This window comes from Anguilla anguilla, chromosome 4 (assembly GCF_013347855.1).
Source record: "Anguilla anguilla isolate fAngAng1 chromosome 4, fAngAng1.pri, whole genome shotgun sequence".
In the NCBI taxonomy this organism is placed as follows: domain Eukaryota; kingdom Metazoa; phylum Chordata; class Actinopteri; order Anguilliformes; family Anguillidae; genus Anguilla; species Anguilla anguilla.
The window spans coordinates 40,543,219-40,562,243 of NC_049204.1; the positions used below are offsets into that span (position 1 = coordinate 40,543,219).

The window sequence follows — 19,025 nt, forward strand, 5'->3', positions numbered from 1 at the left end:
ATATTATCAGTAGGTTTGTTGCAGCTGAATTCACTCATAGCCAATCAAATTACATCTTTTCCTTCCATTTTAGAGCGGGGTGCAAAGGCCAAGGCCGGAGGTTCCCTCCTGGGTTTTGTCCAGTTCACTGAGCCCAGCGAGCTGGACCGCCCCATCCATTCCTGTTGAAAGCATCTCAGCAACTAGCTGGGTAATCGCAGTATCGGGTCATGAGATGGTGGGAAGGTCCTAACTGGGGAATGTTCTGGGCCTGCGCCTTGGCCCCGCTTCTGATGTTTGCTTTGGAACGCGCCAAAGGTCGCCTATCTGCCTTTTGTAAAGGCTCTCATTGGTACTGCTGATGGTCCGCCGCTTTGTTTGGGTCCTATTTTCAGAATCAGAGCCTCCTCGCCTGAATCTCTGTTCTCTTCCCCTCAGATAGGCTAATACCTGCTCTGCCTACTGTATGTGTAGTATGCATATAAAGAATGGTTTATGTACTGTCCATTTGCATCTGCAGTTTACACCTGCATGTTTTCAGAGTAATAAAATAATAATCATAGTTATGTGCATCCACAGTGTACATTTACATATTGTAATAATGATAATAATAACACCAAAAACAACAATAATTGACATTTATCTGAGATAACCAACTGCCATTCCAGTTCTAAAAGGAATTCAGAAGGAAGGAAGTTCAGTAGTCTTGTGCCTTATTTCAATGTTTAAATCACTGCTAAGGTCATTGCAATTGGTATCAGGTTATTTTATTAGGGCCCTGTGGGTTTTCAAGATGCCTGCAGTAACAGTGAACAGCTTTGGCTTTGCAGAGGCAGATTTGTCTTGTGGATGGCACAGCACCTTTGGCCTGCAACCATCATGGATGCAGTAGATAAATCACTCAGCAGGGGTAGTTCTATATTAAAGGAGTCTCAGGCTCTGCTCACGGCCCATTGCTCACTATGAAGAATCTCGTTTAATTCAGTCCTACTGTAGGAGTTGGGGAACGCTTCTTCTGTGCTCTCGATTTGGAATGCCCAGCTGTATTCCTATGGCAGTCCCATCACCTTGCTAAGCCCTTTTTTATTTGAGCACAGACGAGCACTTGCCCTTCACTGTTATGTGCGATGCGCGCCACTCAGTCCAGTCATTATTTTAGAGGACTGAACTTCCTCCACAGCTGCCAGAGGCGCAAGTGAAAAATGTTCAGTGTCGATGTTCAGTTAGCGTTAACCAACCAATATATTCAGGTTTTACCTTCTGCGTAACAAAGCTCTAAACAGTAATGGATTCCATTCAAGAATTGAAAACAGTAGATAGAGCTCTTTGTTGATGGAGGTCACTGCATTGTGCCATTGTTGGAGTGTTACAATTCATCTCTGTTTAGCCTGTCTTTGAGGATAAAGCAATCTTCATCACAGAGACTCTTCAGGTCAGAGTGTATTCAGGGTCAGGGCAAGTCAGAGGGGGAATATTCCAATGTGAATGTTCCAATTTTAAATTATTATGGAAATTGTAATGACCCCCTCCCCTTGGAACAAGCTCACTTGGTGCGCTCTGATAACATCATCAGCTCAACACCTGGGGCTGGATATTCTCAGTACATTAAGTCATATTTACATTATTGAGAGCAGGCCAGTTAAAAATGTGTTTGTAATGGTAGGCTACTATTGAAATTACTATACATCCGTACCAGTATCTTCTTCCTCCTTGGTGTTCCAGGTTGAATTTAGAGCCATGTCTGACCTTAGTGTGAATGGCAGAGGGATGGAAGGCTTTGTGTGGAATCTGATACCTTCCTTAAATACGAGAAGAGTTCAAAACTCAGGAGGCACCTGTGTGTTGTCAGTGAAATGAAATTTGGCACAAGCCCCTTTTCAGGAGATTAAGTGTAGCTCCAGATTGATAAAGGAGCCTAGAGAAGCATCCTTCTGCAGAGGAGAGTTAGGTTTCACAGACCGGAAAATGTGTGACATTATCAAGAGGCTGACATCCATGGACCATTCAAAAGACTTTATTCTCGCTTGCAAATTTGTAATTGACTGAAATCAGTGGCTCACTTATTGTAGAAGGTGGCCCCTCATTTTTAAGGTTGCCCATATAAGGTTTATTTGCATATCTTGCGATATGCAGCGTCAAAAGGCATATAGCTTTTTGGTAAACATCCATCTACTTTCTATGTATGGAAAGTTAGTGCCCTAGCTTAAGTTCGTACTGTTTTTATGCATTTATGTGGGTTTGAAAGCTTGAACATGTAGGCCTCTCACGGGGTTGATGCTTTTAGGCTTCAATGTTAGCTACTCTCTTCCATGCCTGCTCCTCTCCATTGGCACGCATTGGCTGTTCTGTGCTGCATGTAACTTACTGTTCTGTCCTGAGCCAATCCAGCGCTTTGTTCCTCAGCCATTGGGGTTTTAACTGCTACTTACCCTTTAGAGCTGAGCTTTTCTGGTGCCTGCTTTACACCTGCTTGCATTGCCTTTGTTTTTTACAGACCCGAATCAGGGAGATTGCTTGCCAGATTTATGCGGACCATTGGTGGCTTATGGCTTTTTAAAGGCCCTGGAAGCTGGATTTGCATTGTGGTTATATTCTTCAGAAGTGACAATTGATTGTCGTCTTAATATTTCTTTTAAGTTTTTAACACAGGTATAACCATTACATTGTAATAAACACTATTAGATTTTTGTGCCCTGTTCAGCAGATAAGGACAGGGTGGGTGTGTATCCTGCGCTCATTAATATTCATATTCCTAAAACACCTCATATGTAAACCATTCCTCATTACTAGGTTAGAGCAGGTTGTGCCGTGCAGTAATATTAGGCTACCAGACAAAATGAAAGAAATAAACATAAAGCAAGCCTTTGCCATCGTATAGTTAACACTGCAGATCATTCAATGTGTAATAATGTAACACTGAGCTACTTGTACACTAACATTAGACTTGACGGCAGTCTCAAACTCCGGACATTACACGCGGATAAAGAAAAGCTTTGATTCCACAAATCTAAGCTTGAAAGCTATGTATTTATCGCTAGCTAACAGTAGGCCTTCTGAATCAATCCATTTGGCATCTGTTTTGGGACAACCGGGAGTGTTGCTAGCAGCAGCAGTTGGGAGGGAGGGAAGGCACAGCACCATGCACCACCGCTAGCTTTTTTGGCAAAGCCACATTGCTTTGTAGATGGTTGGTCCTGCAAATATTGTTGGGGTTATTCTAATATTTCAGTCGGCCTCCACAAATGTAACCAATTTCTTGCGGTTCTCATTTTTTACAGAAAAACTCGCATTGGTTTTTCTGCAATCAGAGAAGGTGCAATGCTTAATTTCAAACTTAGCTTGCCTGCACGAAAGTGGCAAGAGCATCTATTACATATTACATGTTGAAAGTATTCACTGGCCTTAGCATTTTACTGAGAATTCTTGGTTTGTGCATGCATTGTATAGCTTGAGGGGGAACATGCACTTTATATGACAGTTTGCAGAAAAAAAGAGCTTCCTTGTAAGCAAGCAGGTCTCCAGTAACATTATTATTTACGCAGGACAGACAGGATGAATCCTCTTGTGTGGGCTAGCTGTCGTGCTGTCGGCCCAGGTTAGTGGTCGGAATACCGTAACAGTCCACTTGCCCTGAAGGTCAGCCGGGGCAAAGGCAACAGTAGAAACACACGCACGGTCTTTGTCACAGTCACTTAGCGGGCCATGTCTGTGCTTTTTCACGCATCGTCTAAGCGCTTGCAATGTAAGTGAACTCAGGCTTGTCATGGCAAGGAAATGAACGTGCGGAACTCGGATTGCAAGCCAGGTTACTTAACCCAAGGGTTTCAAAATTGTAATTTGAGAGTATTTCAAATGAGCACCCTGTGGATGAGGACCAATAAAAATGGTTATCACGTCAATGCAGTGACTGTTTTACATACTAGAACATGGATGCACGTCTATGTTTTGAAGCCATTATATTATGGTTCTTCTGTATAAGATTTAATACAATATAAATATTTAATAATTGCAAGAATGCAGCAATATTTCCCTGGATGTGTAAACGAGGCAAAATGATATTTGTTTGTAAAATCAAAGAGGTATCTAATTTTTGAAATCTGAAATATTTATGAAATGTGGGCATATAAACAAAAACATTTTTTCTGTTTTGCTGAAGACCCCCTGGGCTTCCTCATTGATTGAATTGTGGGACATCTAGGCCTCCTTACTGCAGTGTGTGAGTAAGATGCATTTTATTGGTCAACAGTTGTCCTTTCATAGTCCTTTTTTCTTCCTCAGTCCTCTTCTACTGTTGTCTAGCGACAAGAAACCATGGTGATGTGGGGGGATTATTTTTAGACCTGCCACTGCAGTGGTAACCAATGCTATTCCTGGAGATCTACCATCCTGTAGGTTTTCACTTCACCCCTAATTTGACTATTAAATAGTAGCTCAACAAGATCTCTGGCTTTTGAATGAGGTGTGCTTTGTTAGGGTTTGAGCAAAAAACCAACAGTAGATCAGCAGGAACAGGGTTGGTTACGTGAAATCTTAAGTAGCTGAATTATAATATAGTTTCAGAATTAAATAGTTTGCTCATTAAAGGGCCAGGTCTCTGTTTGACGCTTATACAGACTTGGATTCAAACTAAATTTATACTTAACTTTCAACTTAGAATTAAACACATGCATTTATTTATTTCTTCACATAGTTTGAGCTAATGTTGTGAACTCGTCAAACTGTGCACAGAAAAAAAAGTAACATTTGAGTTTATGTAAGTGATGAATAAAGAATTTTAAAAACGATCAATGAAAACAAGTGACAATAGTCGCACACGTTTTCCAATTTAGAGTGTTTCGGCTGGTCTGGCTAAGAGGGCCTGAAACGGACACACTGGGACTCCAGGAACGATTTTCTCCTGAAACCCTGCTTCATTTCTTGGCCAGATGTTTATCAGAACGTTGAAGAGATTCCCCCTTGAATGAGGCCAGGAGGAGTGGGCTGTAAACAGCCTGACTGGGTCTAAAGTGAGCTATTGTAAATTATTTTGTGGGAGATCTGAGACACCTGGCAGAGTCTGAGGGCTCTCTTTTATATAGAAACACTGACGCATTCTTCATTGCCACATGCCTCTGCTAACTCATTCATCTTTGTCACAGTCTTTTGTCCTCGGATCACTCAGGAAGCAACTGAGATGCAGTTTAAAAAGTTTATTTAAACGTTGCACTCTTTTCAGATTCTGTTATAGCTGCAAGTGAGATGAGATGAACCTTTAGTTATATTTAAACATCCCTATCCCTGCCCATAGTCTGTCTCTGTCCCCGCACCCTCCTCCCTGCCCCAATACCCTTCGGGGCCTTTGTGTCCTGGGTAACAACTCAGTCTGTCCATGTACTAGTAACCCTCTTCCTATGGTCCATTGCCTGACCTCCCCAGACATTTGCCACAAGCCTTACTTCCTCACATGGGAACTGTGAAAATGAATCGAATTGACCGTGTCATTCTTGGTTAAATAAAGTTTTAAAAAACTTATGGTAAAAGCTTATGTTCAGCAGTAGTATTTCATGATTTACAGTCTTGTGAGCTACCTTGACCCTACTGGCTGGTGTTTATCTCTTTACCAGTTGAAGCGGTGGTGGGAATGGAATTTTTTTCTCATGATGTCATACCTTTGCTGATGACCAGTTGGGGTTGACCTTTTGGCCATGCCTGTGTCTAGGCAGACACGGTTGTAGTCCTTTTGCGGATCAAGTGCGCCAATATTTATAATTAGCATATCTATTAGCCTAGAAAATCCCCTCTCAGGGAAGAGCTACAGGTTCAATTCCCAGGTAGGGCACTACTGTTGTGCCCTTGAACAAGGTACTTAACCTGAATTGCTTCAGTGTGTATCTGGATTTATAAATGAATTCTATGTACATAAATAAGTTGTGTAAGTGCTCTAAATCACTGAAATGTAAATGTGGGTGAGAAAGAGAGAATAGAGGCCTCCCCTGAGATGAAGAGGTACTAGTGAGTACCATGCGATGCTTTGCTGCGTGAGTGTCTGTAATTGGGTTATTGCTTATGTGTCCGTGTGCTTTTACTTTCACTGGCTCGCAGAGCAGAAGCTGCCCTTCCTCCTCCATATCCCTGTTATGTGGAATGGATGCCTTGAATTGATTCCTATTAAGGGGAGCCTCAAAGAGGAAACCGTGCTGAAGCCATGCGGGAAATTGTTTTTCACAATCTGTGCGCACGTGTGAGTGTTTACGTGTGTTCAGAGCGCGTGAGATTATTTTCTGTATGGGTAAAGTGCTTCTTGTAGCTTCTACAATGTGACTAGGTAAATCTGAATCTAGAGTGTATGCACTTGGTATTTTCTCAATTATATTACTTACAGTGCAAATTCAGAGCAGTAGGACTTGCCCTTTATGACAGCATTTTGTGTGATTTATGTTAGTTGCGGTAATTTTTTACAGACATGCTGTTTTCTGACACAATTAACTGAAAGTCTACATGGTGCATTAGGTGGAGCAATTTTCTGTTTGCACGTTGTAATTTTCAGTAATGCCGTGTATAAAGTTGAACTCCAGTTGAAAGGAAAACTGTTGTAGCTTATACTGAACAGTATACCACACATTAAATATTTAACAGATAATAGAAAAATACTGATTTCCAATAGCAGATGAGGTACTGCTAATGAGGCTGCTGTTGTGGATACCATATTGAATGTAAATGTGGAAACGCTGTTCTGGCACACATGCTGGAACAACAGATCAATCCATCATCAGTCAACCTGACATTTCTCAGATAGGCGGCTAATTGTTATCTTTTGAGGGGGAAGTGGGCGATGGCGTGCGATTGTGTTTATCGTGTTTTTGGTTACATGTAATGAATTATCACCACATTGCTGAAGGTATTTAATTGGCTGCCAGTAAGAGACTTTCAGATTAAGGAAATTAAAATACCTTTGAATTTCCGTGTTCTCAAAGCGTAAAAATTTTGATTTAAACTTAAAGCTTAAAATCTTAATTTATATATAATTTTTATATGTAAGGATACATGTTGAGAGGTATATCCACAATTCCTTTGCATAGTGGATATTTGCAATTTTTTTTCCATCAAATGTATTCTGTAACCAACTAACAGCTACTTAATCACTGTAGTTGGCAGTGACAGTGACCAGGCTGCACCAGATGGTTGTCAGTTCACAGCCTCTATTGACACAGTCTAGTGACTCACCTGTAGCTCCCAGAACAGTCCTAATCAAAATGATTTTTTTGATATTGCACTCTTAGATTTCACCGAACGGTTCACTCCACGCATCCTGTAGGAACAATATCAGTTATGGTGGACGTAATTTGAGAGGAAGAGTGATGATGCTTTGGCTCGTGGGGTTAGAGCACTGGAGGGTATTTCATGTGATCAAACTGAGCTTGGACCAAGAAGGTGAAATATCTCATGCTCTGCCTTGCAGATATATAAATGTATGTACTATAACTGATTTGGCATTGAGAGGATGAGGAAAGAATCAGTTTTTGTCTATTTTTGGTAGATGAAAGACCAGCTAACAGTAAAAGAAAACAAGCCTGAACATGAACGTGATTCAATAGTAATAGACATGTTTTCCAAAATAAGACTTGAGAAAGGAGATTCCAGACAACCCCTAGCTAATAACAGGAAACTCATAACACCTGCTGTCCTTACTGATTAGATACCACGTACCTCTTTGCTTCTCTTTTGTGTTTGAAGATTATGTATTTTATTTATTTTTTGCACCCCTCCGCCCTGTCTCGATGACAAGGGTACTAGGGATAGGCAGAAAGTTTGCTACTCACAAGCCCCGGTGGTTAAGGCAGGTGTTACAACTCTAATAAAAATGATGTCAAAAAGCAGAATTCCCCATTGAAACCCATTATAAAGTATTGGGTTTCACAGGCATGAATTCATTTCTTCAATAGATTTCTCCTCCAATCTCGTAATTATTTTGATTGCACTATTTAAATAATTAATTGGTATTAATTATACCAAATATATAACAAATACAGTGTATTTATTTTAATTTCAAGATGATGATGCTTGTGATTTCGGTGATGAAATAGCAACGACCTACATTAATCACATGTATCAATAGATTCAGCGTGTAATTTTGATGTATTGCTGAGCTTTTTTTTGTAGTTAACATAGTCTACTTGCTATAAGAACTTAAATTAGCCTGTACAGTGTGTTATGATTTGGCATCATCAAGTCATAGGCGACAGGAGTTTAGGCTTCTGTAAATTTCTGAATGTGCTAATTTGAGTTTGCCACAGGGAGTGATAAGACATGACAGGAACAATGCTGTTGCATTCAGTTTTTGACTAATAATTGAAATTTGTAAGTTTGCCATCTAGTTTTTAATGAAGCAAGTGGGTTTGCTTCATTAAAATTCCAATTATTGTCTCAATTGCTAGATTTGACATTCACTAGGCCACTTCTCAGTGAAGTCTATTTCTCAGCACTTGGCAATGACAAATCTGGAGTGCTTTAATGATGCTAGTTCCTGGCTACAGAATCAAGATGCAATCACTGATATTATTCATGTAAATGTTTTCAAAGCCAACATGTACATTGTTCTGTAAATGGTTAAGTGAAGCAGCATCCATGAGGCACCAAGTAGGCCTACAAGCTTTTATTATTTATAATTTCAAATTTTAACTAGTATGAGTCTACAAAGTTTGCATAGCTAATAATGTGAATTTAATGGTTTTATTGACAAAATCTTTTCTCTCAGTTTGGTAGTCTGCTGTGTGGACTATCTGTCTGCCTACCTGTGACTTTTCCTTGTATAACACTGCTCTCATGAGTATGTACATTAGTCTGGATTTTCCTTCTACTAAAAAGTTTTAATGAATAATAATAATTTTTATTTATATGGTGCTTTTCAGGCCACAGGTTCAACATGCTTAAAAGGATCACAATACAGCATAATAAAATTATATATTTAAAAGACCGGAAGAGAACAAAAAAAAAAAAGACGATAAAAACAATGTTAAGAACTTATGCAAAATGAATAAATCAAGACAGAGAATTGTTTTTTCACAGCTGTAAAAGGGCAAACCATGCTCACAGTTCAAAGTAGAACAGGGGCCTTTGCAATGCCCAGAATCCTTGTATTGGCAAGTAGGGGTTGAAGTGGAATTGGGGTTGTTGTGGGTCTCTTCATTGCACAACCTTTCCTTGCTACTTCTCAGACCTCCTTTGTGTTTATGTGAGCAGAAAAATTTCACTTCAGAAATAAAGTATTTTGTCCTGTTCATTGACTGCTTTTGCTACCCGTCCTCCACATTTGACCCGTGGGTTCCCTCGCACTTCCTGTCAGAAATAGGAAGTCAGTGCAGAGGTGGGCCGAGTGTATGAATGCTAACCAAGCCGAACCCTAACCCTAGCTCCCACATATAGATTCTGCTACATTAAAAAATATATTTGAATCATAGAAAGGTGAATAATTCAATTCAGTAGTAAATTCAATATTAAACTCCAGTCTTACATCTCCAATCGCTTTGTTGCCATCAGATTGATTGATATCATGAATGTCATTGTATGTGAATCGGTGTAATTATATCACAGATCTTTGAAATTGTCAAACTTATGCACTGTGAAAGTGTGTGCACAAGGGTGATTCTCCCACAACAAATACAATAGTGATAAATTACGTCAGTGGTTCACCCTTTGTCTGTAGGTGATCCTTGCTTGTTGAGTAAAGTTCAGTGTGTTGGTTAGAGTTTCAGGACCACGGTCGGCCTGATCCGTTGGCACCTCGCTGGCTCCTGTTGGTTATTCTGGGTGGATCCACTGAGCAGCACACAGCTAAGCTATTACTCAACTGTTTCTCTCCTCCTGTTAACCACTTCTCTCCTCTCCTCCGGTAGGTGACATCACACAGAAAGGCTACGAGAAAAAGCGGGCGAAGTTGATCGGGGCCTACCTCCCACAGCCTTCAGGTAGGGGATCAGTCTCCACTTTTAGAGCACCCTGCCTCAGGAACATTTTCATCATGCACCTCTTCACACGTTTCATTGCAGTAGTATTGCTGTAGGTAAATCTTTGCAATTTTCCAAAATGCATTCTGATCCAGGTCTTATGTATCTCAGAATACTGCAAGATTCTGATTTTACCTACTGCAGAATTCCCTGATCCAAACTCCATATGACCCACAGTGCTCTCTGTCCTTGGTCTTATTCACATCTATCCCAGAATGCTGTCTGGTCCTGGTCTTAAACACAGTATGTCCCAGAATTCTCTCTGTTCTCACAGCTTTACAAGTCCCAGATTGCACTCTGAAAGCAGTTCTTGGATGTTCGAGAATGAGCCAGTAGCTCCTGTAAAATGCAGTTAAGTGCCATTTCAGGCAAATTGCTGAGGTGCAAAGGAACATTAAACAGCGTTTTGCCGACTCTGTGCCACGTGTGCATCCGGTGTCCTAAGTGCAGCCTTTTGTGCGGCCCCCTTATGAAAAAGTAATAGAGACCATGATATGAAAATACGGAAGCTTCTTTAATAGATCAAAGTGTCATTCATTTGCATTGATAGATGTATAAAACTCTGTAGGGGAAATAATATTGACAAAAGGCATTATGTTTATTATTGCTTCAAGGCCTCACAGTCAGCTGGAGGGCTCTCTCTCTGAGATGGCAACAATGTCTGCTGCCAAAAAAATCTTCTTGGAAGCCCCAAGCCCCATTGTGAACGCTTGGTAGGCATGGTCCATTTTGGTGCCACTAGATGATATTTGTAGCTGGGGTTTTCTGACTTATTTTTTTAAATGAGCTACTCATGAAAAAGCTTTACATATGCATTAGCGTGAGGATATTAGGTTGCAGCTTTGCATTACACTGTTAGACGCCTGGGAAGTCTGTATTAAAGCACACACAAACCTATTACCAATACTGTCTCTGTGTGTACTGGGGCATGATGTATCATTCAGATCAGATCTATGACAGCACCCTTTTATTCTGTTTATGCGTAACACTGCCTCAGTAGTCCATCTGCTGCTCTATATTGTGGTGACACCTTGCTGCTCACCTGTGATCTCTGAGATCTGTAAGACATGCAGGAACTGCCCAGCCCTGGTCCTGAAGGCCCACAATGCCTGCAAGGTTATGCACTCCCTGTCCTGGAGCACTGCAGTGTCTTCAGGCTTTCTCTCAGACTTACTGTTAAGCCATTGAACTGATTAAGCTACCGTCAAGTTGCACAGAAGATTAGCCAGTTGCTCTTTTGGTAAATGCGTTCAGCATTGTCTTCTCTGCATTGGTTTCAGTGGAGAGGAATTTTTTCAGGGGCACTAGGGGCTTTCCTGTGTGTTGTACACAAAAAACCCACTGATTTTGATTGTACGTATTTGACCGAGCGCCTCATGCATGATCAGATTCATTCTGCTTCCTATTTAACCTGACCAGTCTTTAAAACTACTGTATATGGCCTGTTCCTCATTGCATGGCTTTCCACAGCATTAAACCACGCAAAAATGTCAGTCACTAGACGCAGCGGAAAGCGCACTTGTTTAAGCTTATAAATGTTGACTTATTTGATTTAGTATGATGCATTTTTACCCTTATTTGTTATGTACTTTTTTATTCCATTGTGTGGCACATGGTAGCTTCTTGTTTCCTTGTATGAAATTTGCTTATTTGTAAATAAATTTAATTATCATTTTTCTAAAACTTTATTCTTTTATGATGGCAGTTTTGATTCAGGCCAGGGTTATGAGTTCTTAAGCTAATGTGGTGTTGAGTAAATGCTCATCTCCCTTTCAGTGAATGTGTGAATGTGTGACTGTGATGACTGGAGGTGTGCGGAGCTGTGTGACTGTGATGACTGGAGGTGTGGAGCTGTGTGACTGTGATGACTGGAGGTGTGTGGAGCTGTGTGACTGTGATGACTGGAGGTGTGCGGAGCTGTGTGACTGTGTTGACTGGAGGTGTGTGGAGCTGTGTGACTGTGATGACTGGAGGTGTGTGGAGCTGTGTGACTGTGATGACTGGAGGTGTGTGGAGCTGTGTGACTGTGATGACTGGAGGTGTGCGGAGCTGCGTTGACCCTGACTGCGGGGCGTTCCCGTTTACCCTTTCTGTGTGTCACAGGAGCCGAGTCATCCATGGCCCACGAACGCAGACCCCCTCTCGCTCCATCCTCCTCTTCCTCCTCCCGGTACCACCGGCGCCGCTCCTCTGGGTCCCGGGACGAGAGGTACAGATCAGGTACGTACTCCGCCCCTTTAGGAGAAAGACTACGTACGCTCAGATAGCAAGGGTCTACAGGAAATTCCCAGCATGGGGTCGGTCCAGTGACAGAACCATTCACTGCTGAAATATTCTGCCTCCTGACCTTACTCAAATTTATTTATTACTTTAAGGCAGTATTTTGCTCCCTCAAATGGAGATTTTGGTAATGTCATGTTAAAGTTTCAGATATATTTGAAGAACATAACAGAGTATGTTTTTGTTGTCTTCAGTTTTCCCTCTCAGAGACTGCACTTTATTTCCAGTATGATTCACCTGTGAGTGAGGTGTAAGAGGTTACCACAATGTTTCCCCAAAGGTACAGCACATGCAGCTACTGACGTGGCTTGCTTGTGTAAGCATACTCTTCCCTTTGAGGATCACAGCGATTGTGTTCCCATTGAAATACAGCCTTCTTGATTATGTAAATACAGGCATGTGGCCAGAAGGTGGGCCCTAGGAGTCTCACGGGTCTGTTGTCGTACATCATAGTTTCCCCAGTAGAATACATCTACAGTGAGTAATTATCCACTTACATCATTAGGAGAAATACCCTGCTCTTGTAGCTTACTGGGCGAAGCTTGTGTCAGAAACTCTGTCCAAAGACACTGAAGCCTGCATGGCCTAGTTGGGGAATTTGTCTCACATCATGTTGGAAATGATCTCCTCCAAGACATTGAAATAGAACAGCAGGTCCTTCTCATTCCAGAAGTAGTGGTTCCAATAAAAGTATAGGGCTGGAATTTCAGTTGGAACTGTGTTGTCAAATGAGTCCAAAATTGATATGGTTAAATATGGTGGCGGATCTTCAATGTTAAGGTGTTATTTTGTATCTACAGGTCCTGGTCCTCATTACGGTCAATAGAATCATGAGCTCTAGCAAGTACCAGATTATTCAGTAAACCAATGATCCCAAGCATACCTCAAAATCAACCATGGAGTGCTTACGAGAAAAAAAGATGAAGGGTCTGTCTTTTGATTAAACTGGACATTATAACTATGGCAAAATATAGAGGTGGATGCTGAATTGATGTTATGGGGCTGTTTTTGTATCTAATTGTCCTAGGCTAATGGAATTGTGAATTCTCATGAGTACCAATTTTTGGTAAATTTCCCATTGCTGTTTATTTTGTGTACATTTTTTCTCATCTTTATTAACGACACTAGTAATTCTGAAGTCCACTATGTATTAAAATTTTAACGTATTGCTATTACCAAAAGGACATTTGTCAATTTTCCTCTGTTACCCTCTGTAAGCCTTTCTCAAGGCACTTCCTTTTTCTTTTCTGGTGTGGATTTAATTGACACTTCTGGGAGCTGGTTTTGCAATGTCATTTTTTGTTGTTTATTTTTGGGCTTTCTCAGACCCAGAATAAGCTTTTGTCTAGATAGACTCATTGTTCATGATTGTGGCCCTAGGTCTGAGCTGATAAAGTGACACCTTGAATTTAGCCCAGATCCAGGTCATTCTAGTTGAAAATATAGGGTAAATATGAAACAAATTTGTCCCTTGATTTTGCATCCCATTATGCCCAATTAACTGTGACGTGTATGCTGCTGTCAGCACACACAGCAGACAGATGTCACACTACCCAAATCATATCAATTTTTTTCAGTAAATAAAAGAATAATGACTTCTCATTTATGTAAATAAAGTGCTACACCATTTCTTAAATATGCCATTATATTACATCCATCCTTTTAAACCGCTTATTCCTGATCTGGGTCATTGGCGGGGAGTGGCAGGAATACATATAATAATTGCACTAATTATAATATTTATAATATAAATATAATAATAATGGCACTAATTTCTCATTATCTCAAAGCACATTACAGTTGAGTCATGTACAGTAACTTGCCTCTACCTCCGCCAATGTTATTTTGCCAGTACACTAGGGAACCCTTGACTGTACAATAACTGCCATAACTTTAATGGCCACAGTGAGCCAGAACCTTGGTTTAATGTCTCATTCAAAAATGTGTCTCCTTCAGTGCAGCATCCCTGTCATTGTACTGGGGAATTGGGGTTTATCTGGCACAGCCCATCTGCAGTAACTTAGTTTTCCCAATTCATAACCAAGCCCACACCTGCTCAACTTCAGCCATTCAGCATCCCCAGTGGTACAGCTACTGGCACGAGAGATTCTTCTTGGCGGAAAAATTGGCACTTATTGCTGCTTTAAAATGAACACCTGTATTTAATGTCCCCAATTAAGGATACGGGTGTCTGCAATTTTATGACATTACTTTGATGTTTTTCCTTTATTTTGTTTTGAAATTCCAGAATGATCTGCAAAGATCTTATGTTTAAATGAATTATGGATGTTTGCTGGACGCTGGTCGCTGCTCACCCCTTTTTGTATTGATTTGTTTAACTAAGTAGGTCTATCGACTGTAGATGTAACATAATGTAATGTAAATGTGATTAGATGAGCAAATGTAGAGAGCCATTTTTGTGGGAATTTGACCCAGACATCAGGGTTAGCACCCCCACCCTTTTGAAAAGTGCCACTGGAGCTTTAATAACCACAGTGGACCTCAGTTCAACATCTGATCTCAAGGATGCTACATTCTCTAGAACGGTGCCCATCACTGTTCTGGGTTTTTTTTCTATTTTGTCCAAAGGGAAGATTGCCCCCTGCTGTCTCAAAAACACCTCTTCCAGCAGCAACTTGGTTTTCCCAGGAGGTCTCCCATCCTTGTTCTAAACAAGCCCATGCCTGTTTTCCTTCAGCAGTTTGATATGAGAACGGTAGAGGCTGACAAACTCTGGCATATAATGAGCTCATCCCCTTTATGAACGGTGGCAGGGTTACAGTTTTCTTGTCGCAGGACCTGAGGCAATTCAGAATTCTGGTACTATTCATTGACATGCATGTTTTCTAACTGTGAATAATCCTGTCTTCAGCATCTGAAAAATCTCCTTTCTTTTCTGCACGTGCTACCCAGCTCATTGTCCAGGCCCTTGTCATGTCCCAGTGGGGCTACTGCAAATCCTTGCTGATCTCCCAACCGGTGGTATCAAGCCCCTACAGCCCATTCTGAACACTGATGCTCATCTCATCTAGAAATTCAGCCAAAATACACACGCGTCACACCTCTCTTCATGATGAAAATGTGGCTGTTGCATATTTCAATATATGCCAGACATATTATAAAATCAAATTTTAGACTATTCTGTGCTGCCCCAGCTGTTTGGTGATGGCCCTTTCCTGTTTCAGCATGACAATGCCCTCCGGCACTCAGTGAGTTCCAAATATAAATGGTTTTGGCGAGAACGGTGTGGAAGAACTTGACTACCCTGACAGAGCCCTGACGTCAGCCTTATTCAACACCTTTGGGATCAATTGGAAAGCCACTGCAATCTGGGCCTAATTGGCCAACCAGTGCCCGATCTCACTAATACTCTTCTGGCTGAATGGAAGCAAATCCCTGCAGCAGTGCTCTAAATGCTAGTATACAGCCTTCCCAGAAGAGTAGAGGTTATTATAGCAGCAAAGGGTGGACCAACTCCTTATTATTGCCCATAATTTTTGGATGAGATGTTAGATGTGTGGTGTCCACATACTTTTGGTTATGCAGTGTATGTTGAATTATGGTTTAAGTAAAGGGTGCGTCACCAAAGATGTATTCAAGTCAGGCACTCTGCGAAAATGTCGCTACAATAAACGGGCTGAAATGCACTTTGGTGGGATTGTTAAACGATGTGTCTCTCCCGCGTGTCCTGCAGATGTGCACACGGAGGCTGTGCAGGCCGCCCTCGCCAAACACAAGGAGCGCAAGATGGCCGTGCCCATGCCATCCAAACGCCGGTCCCTGGTGGTCCAGACATCCATGGACGCCTACACCCCTCCAGGTGAGTTTCCCGCACCTCGCGCCCGGCTGAAGAGTGTCAGGGGTGTGTGTTCCCCAGACACCTCAGCCTGCTTTCACCTTGGGTGGCTCTTTTGGTGATTTTCTTCCCCTTTATAAGCAGCTTGATAATGAATCCACAGAACCACAAAGAGAACCGTACTGTTTATATTCATAGATATATTCAGTCAATTTAAAGGTGGTGCCCCGTCAATAGAAGTGTATTCCACCGATGTTCCACTTAAGAGACAAACACCCATGAATCAAGTCCAAGTGTTCTGTTCTGTTAGCCTCCATGTTGCTGCAATTCCTTCGTAAGCTTTGCGTCTTTCTATCTGTTGTCAGCATGTGCTGGTCATTGTTTCTGTGGCCTGTTCTCTCATTTTTTATATAACTGCTAAGCTGTGGTAATCCAAATCACATGTGGAACTAAAAACCTTGATGACCAAACAGCCTACGGTAGAAAAAGTATTTTTGTGCCTTTTTTTCCAGTGCTTTTTTCTCCAGTTATCTTCCACTAGACTGCATCTCTGTGCGTTGACATCAGCCGTGTCACTGGTCTTGTACACTCTTGTACCCCTCAGAGACGGTAATCCACTCTGCTGTTTGTGAAGTCATGTCCAGCTGATGATGAGGGTGAAAGGTATTTGTTTTGTTCTTGGCTGCCTTTGTGTGCAGTGTATTCATAAATAGGACTGCAAGTTTTTCCTGAATAGCAAACTTCCGACCATCTACTGTGCCACAGTTTTTGTGTACATAAAAAAATGATCACACAGCCCTAAAACTGGCAGTTGGAATTGGTAGGGTTTCATCATATTTTTACGCATGCGCAATGTCAGACTGACCTGAAATCCTACTGAGCATTATGTGGTTGTTTATTTAGTACATTATTTAATGTGAGATGTTCGCAAAGAAAGATGGCTTATTCAGACAGGGAGAATTCAGTAGTGAAACCAGGCTGCTTGTATGGTCACTGTTGTGGCAGTGTCAATGCATTGGGCCATGCTTATGGTCATACCCTGGAGCCGATTCTGGGAGGTATTCAGCCAGGCGTGTATGATCCCCTCATACAGAGGAAATATGGGCTTAGAGGGTGGTCAAGGCTGTGTGCTCTTTTGGGACAAGGACAGGGGGGCTGGAAAACAGCCGATCTGGGGAACCGCTATCAGAGTGATTGCACATTACTCACAAATTCAAAGCGCTGCCTGCATGCACGTGTACACAGACACGCGCATACATACACAAACTAAAACGCACATATACACTCACTCACACGCACACACACACACACATACACATGAATGAGTGGAGAAACATGACAAATGCAGATGCTTCCATACAGCTGTGCTGTATGGTACATTTAAGACATTAACATCCTATCATGCTCTGTGGCATGTATAAAAACGTTGAGTTGACCTCGATTTAGGATCAAGGTGGCAAGAGCAAAAGATCTAAAAGACTGAAAGAGGGTTCATTATTGGAGCATGGATGGCAGGAGTTTCAGTCACAAAGACTGCTCAACTGATTGGTGTTTCGGTTGGAACACCAGTCAGTTCTGCATTTAGATCTATGGGAAAGACATCAGTAATTAGGAACTGGAAATTGTGGTCAAAAGTGCACATGCGATGACCGTGATGCTTGTGCATTAGTGCGATATGAAAGGAGAAATAGAAGAACTCTTCCTCAGATAACTGAGAATGTCAATGCAGGACGTGATCAGACTGTCAGTAAGAACAGTCCTTTGACAACTACATAGATGTATCCATACACTAACTAAAACACACATACGCACTCATATACTGTACACTTGCGCACACATACACACACACACACACACACACACACACACACGGCTGTTCTGTGTGTTTAACAATGGCACATTTTTCAGAAGAATTGTCAGATATGCTGTATGAAAGTATTTTTAGCTGTGATAAGCAAAGCTTAAAAAAAGCTACATATTTGTTGGAGCTCATTTCTTGGTCCCAAGGTGCTTGCTAGTGACTCATCACAACCAAACACAGTCGTTACCTTGACCGGGAAACTGGTCGCTCTGCCCAATCAGGATTCACGGTGCGGAAATCGGATAGCGCCTCAGGTGGGGGAACGCCCGCTCCCAGCTCAGCTACGGCTTTGCGTCCAGGTTGGTCTCCAGCTCCACGTTCCCGGCATCGTCCTGGCGACTCGTTATCCGTGCTCAGCGCCTCCCGCGGCTTTGTCTCCGGGGTGTCATCAGGAACTCTCGGGGCATGGTGGAATAATTAGATTTAAGTGTCTCTAGGAAACCACTTATTTGGCAGTCAACAAATGCAGCGTCAGGTCGCATCCACTTCCTGTTTTTGCGAGTGGGTTCCCTGTGCTGATTTTGGAGAGGGAGACGGGGTGGACCTTTTATCAGGCCAGAAGCATCCAAAAGATTTATAAACATATTTGTGCTGGCAGCAGCAATAATCACCCTTCCTATGCCCAGGTTTCTTTGGGAGAAAAACCGAGGCATCTGTATGCACATAGCACCCTTCAGTTTGCACGGAATATGACCGTTCCATGACTTCCATTCGCAGACAGATCATGTTAATCAAGAATGAAAAGGAAGTCTCTTTCATACATCATGCCAGCCTATAGCCTACTCCTGTGTGGTGTACTTTGACCCTTCACACACGTGTCGGGACAAAGCCAGAATATATTTCACTCGTACTTCTTTATTCAAAAGCAGAGACAGACCCATGGTAATGTTGTGTGCGGTGGGCTGCTACTCTGGAGCTTGCTGGAGAGCCTGCATCTAGGGACAATGTCCATCCTCCTTTCGTAACCATAATGATGAGGTGTTTCTGAACCCATTTGAGATGGTTCCTTTAGAGCAGCATTAACCATTGCTCTGCAGTCATGGTATTGGCACTTCTGACAGTACAGAGAAAGAAAATATCTGCTCAGGTTATTTCTGTAAACTGTAATTTGCAATTTGAAAATCAG

At 41.9% G+C, this 19,025-nt stretch overlaps 1 protein-coding gene across 17 annotated transcripts in view; it reads left to right on the top strand.

Moving 5' to 3' along the window:
* LOC118225360 (disco-interacting protein 2 homolog C-like) overlaps window positions 1-19,025 on the top strand; it is a 171,071-nt gene that overhangs the window by 70,443 nt on the left and 81,603 nt on the right. For all 17 annotated transcript variants that reach the window (XM_035413619.1, XM_035413621.1, XM_035413620.1 and 14 more), the window contains exons 2-4: window positions 9,852-9,923; window positions 12,066-12,182; window positions 15,937-16,062. In XM_035413619.1, the coding sequence (XP_035269510.1) occupies window positions 9,852-9,923; window positions 12,066-12,182; window positions 15,937-16,062 (315 nt within the window). The remainder of the gene's footprint in view (window positions 1-9,851; window positions 9,924-12,065; window positions 12,183-15,936; window positions 16,063-19,025) is intronic.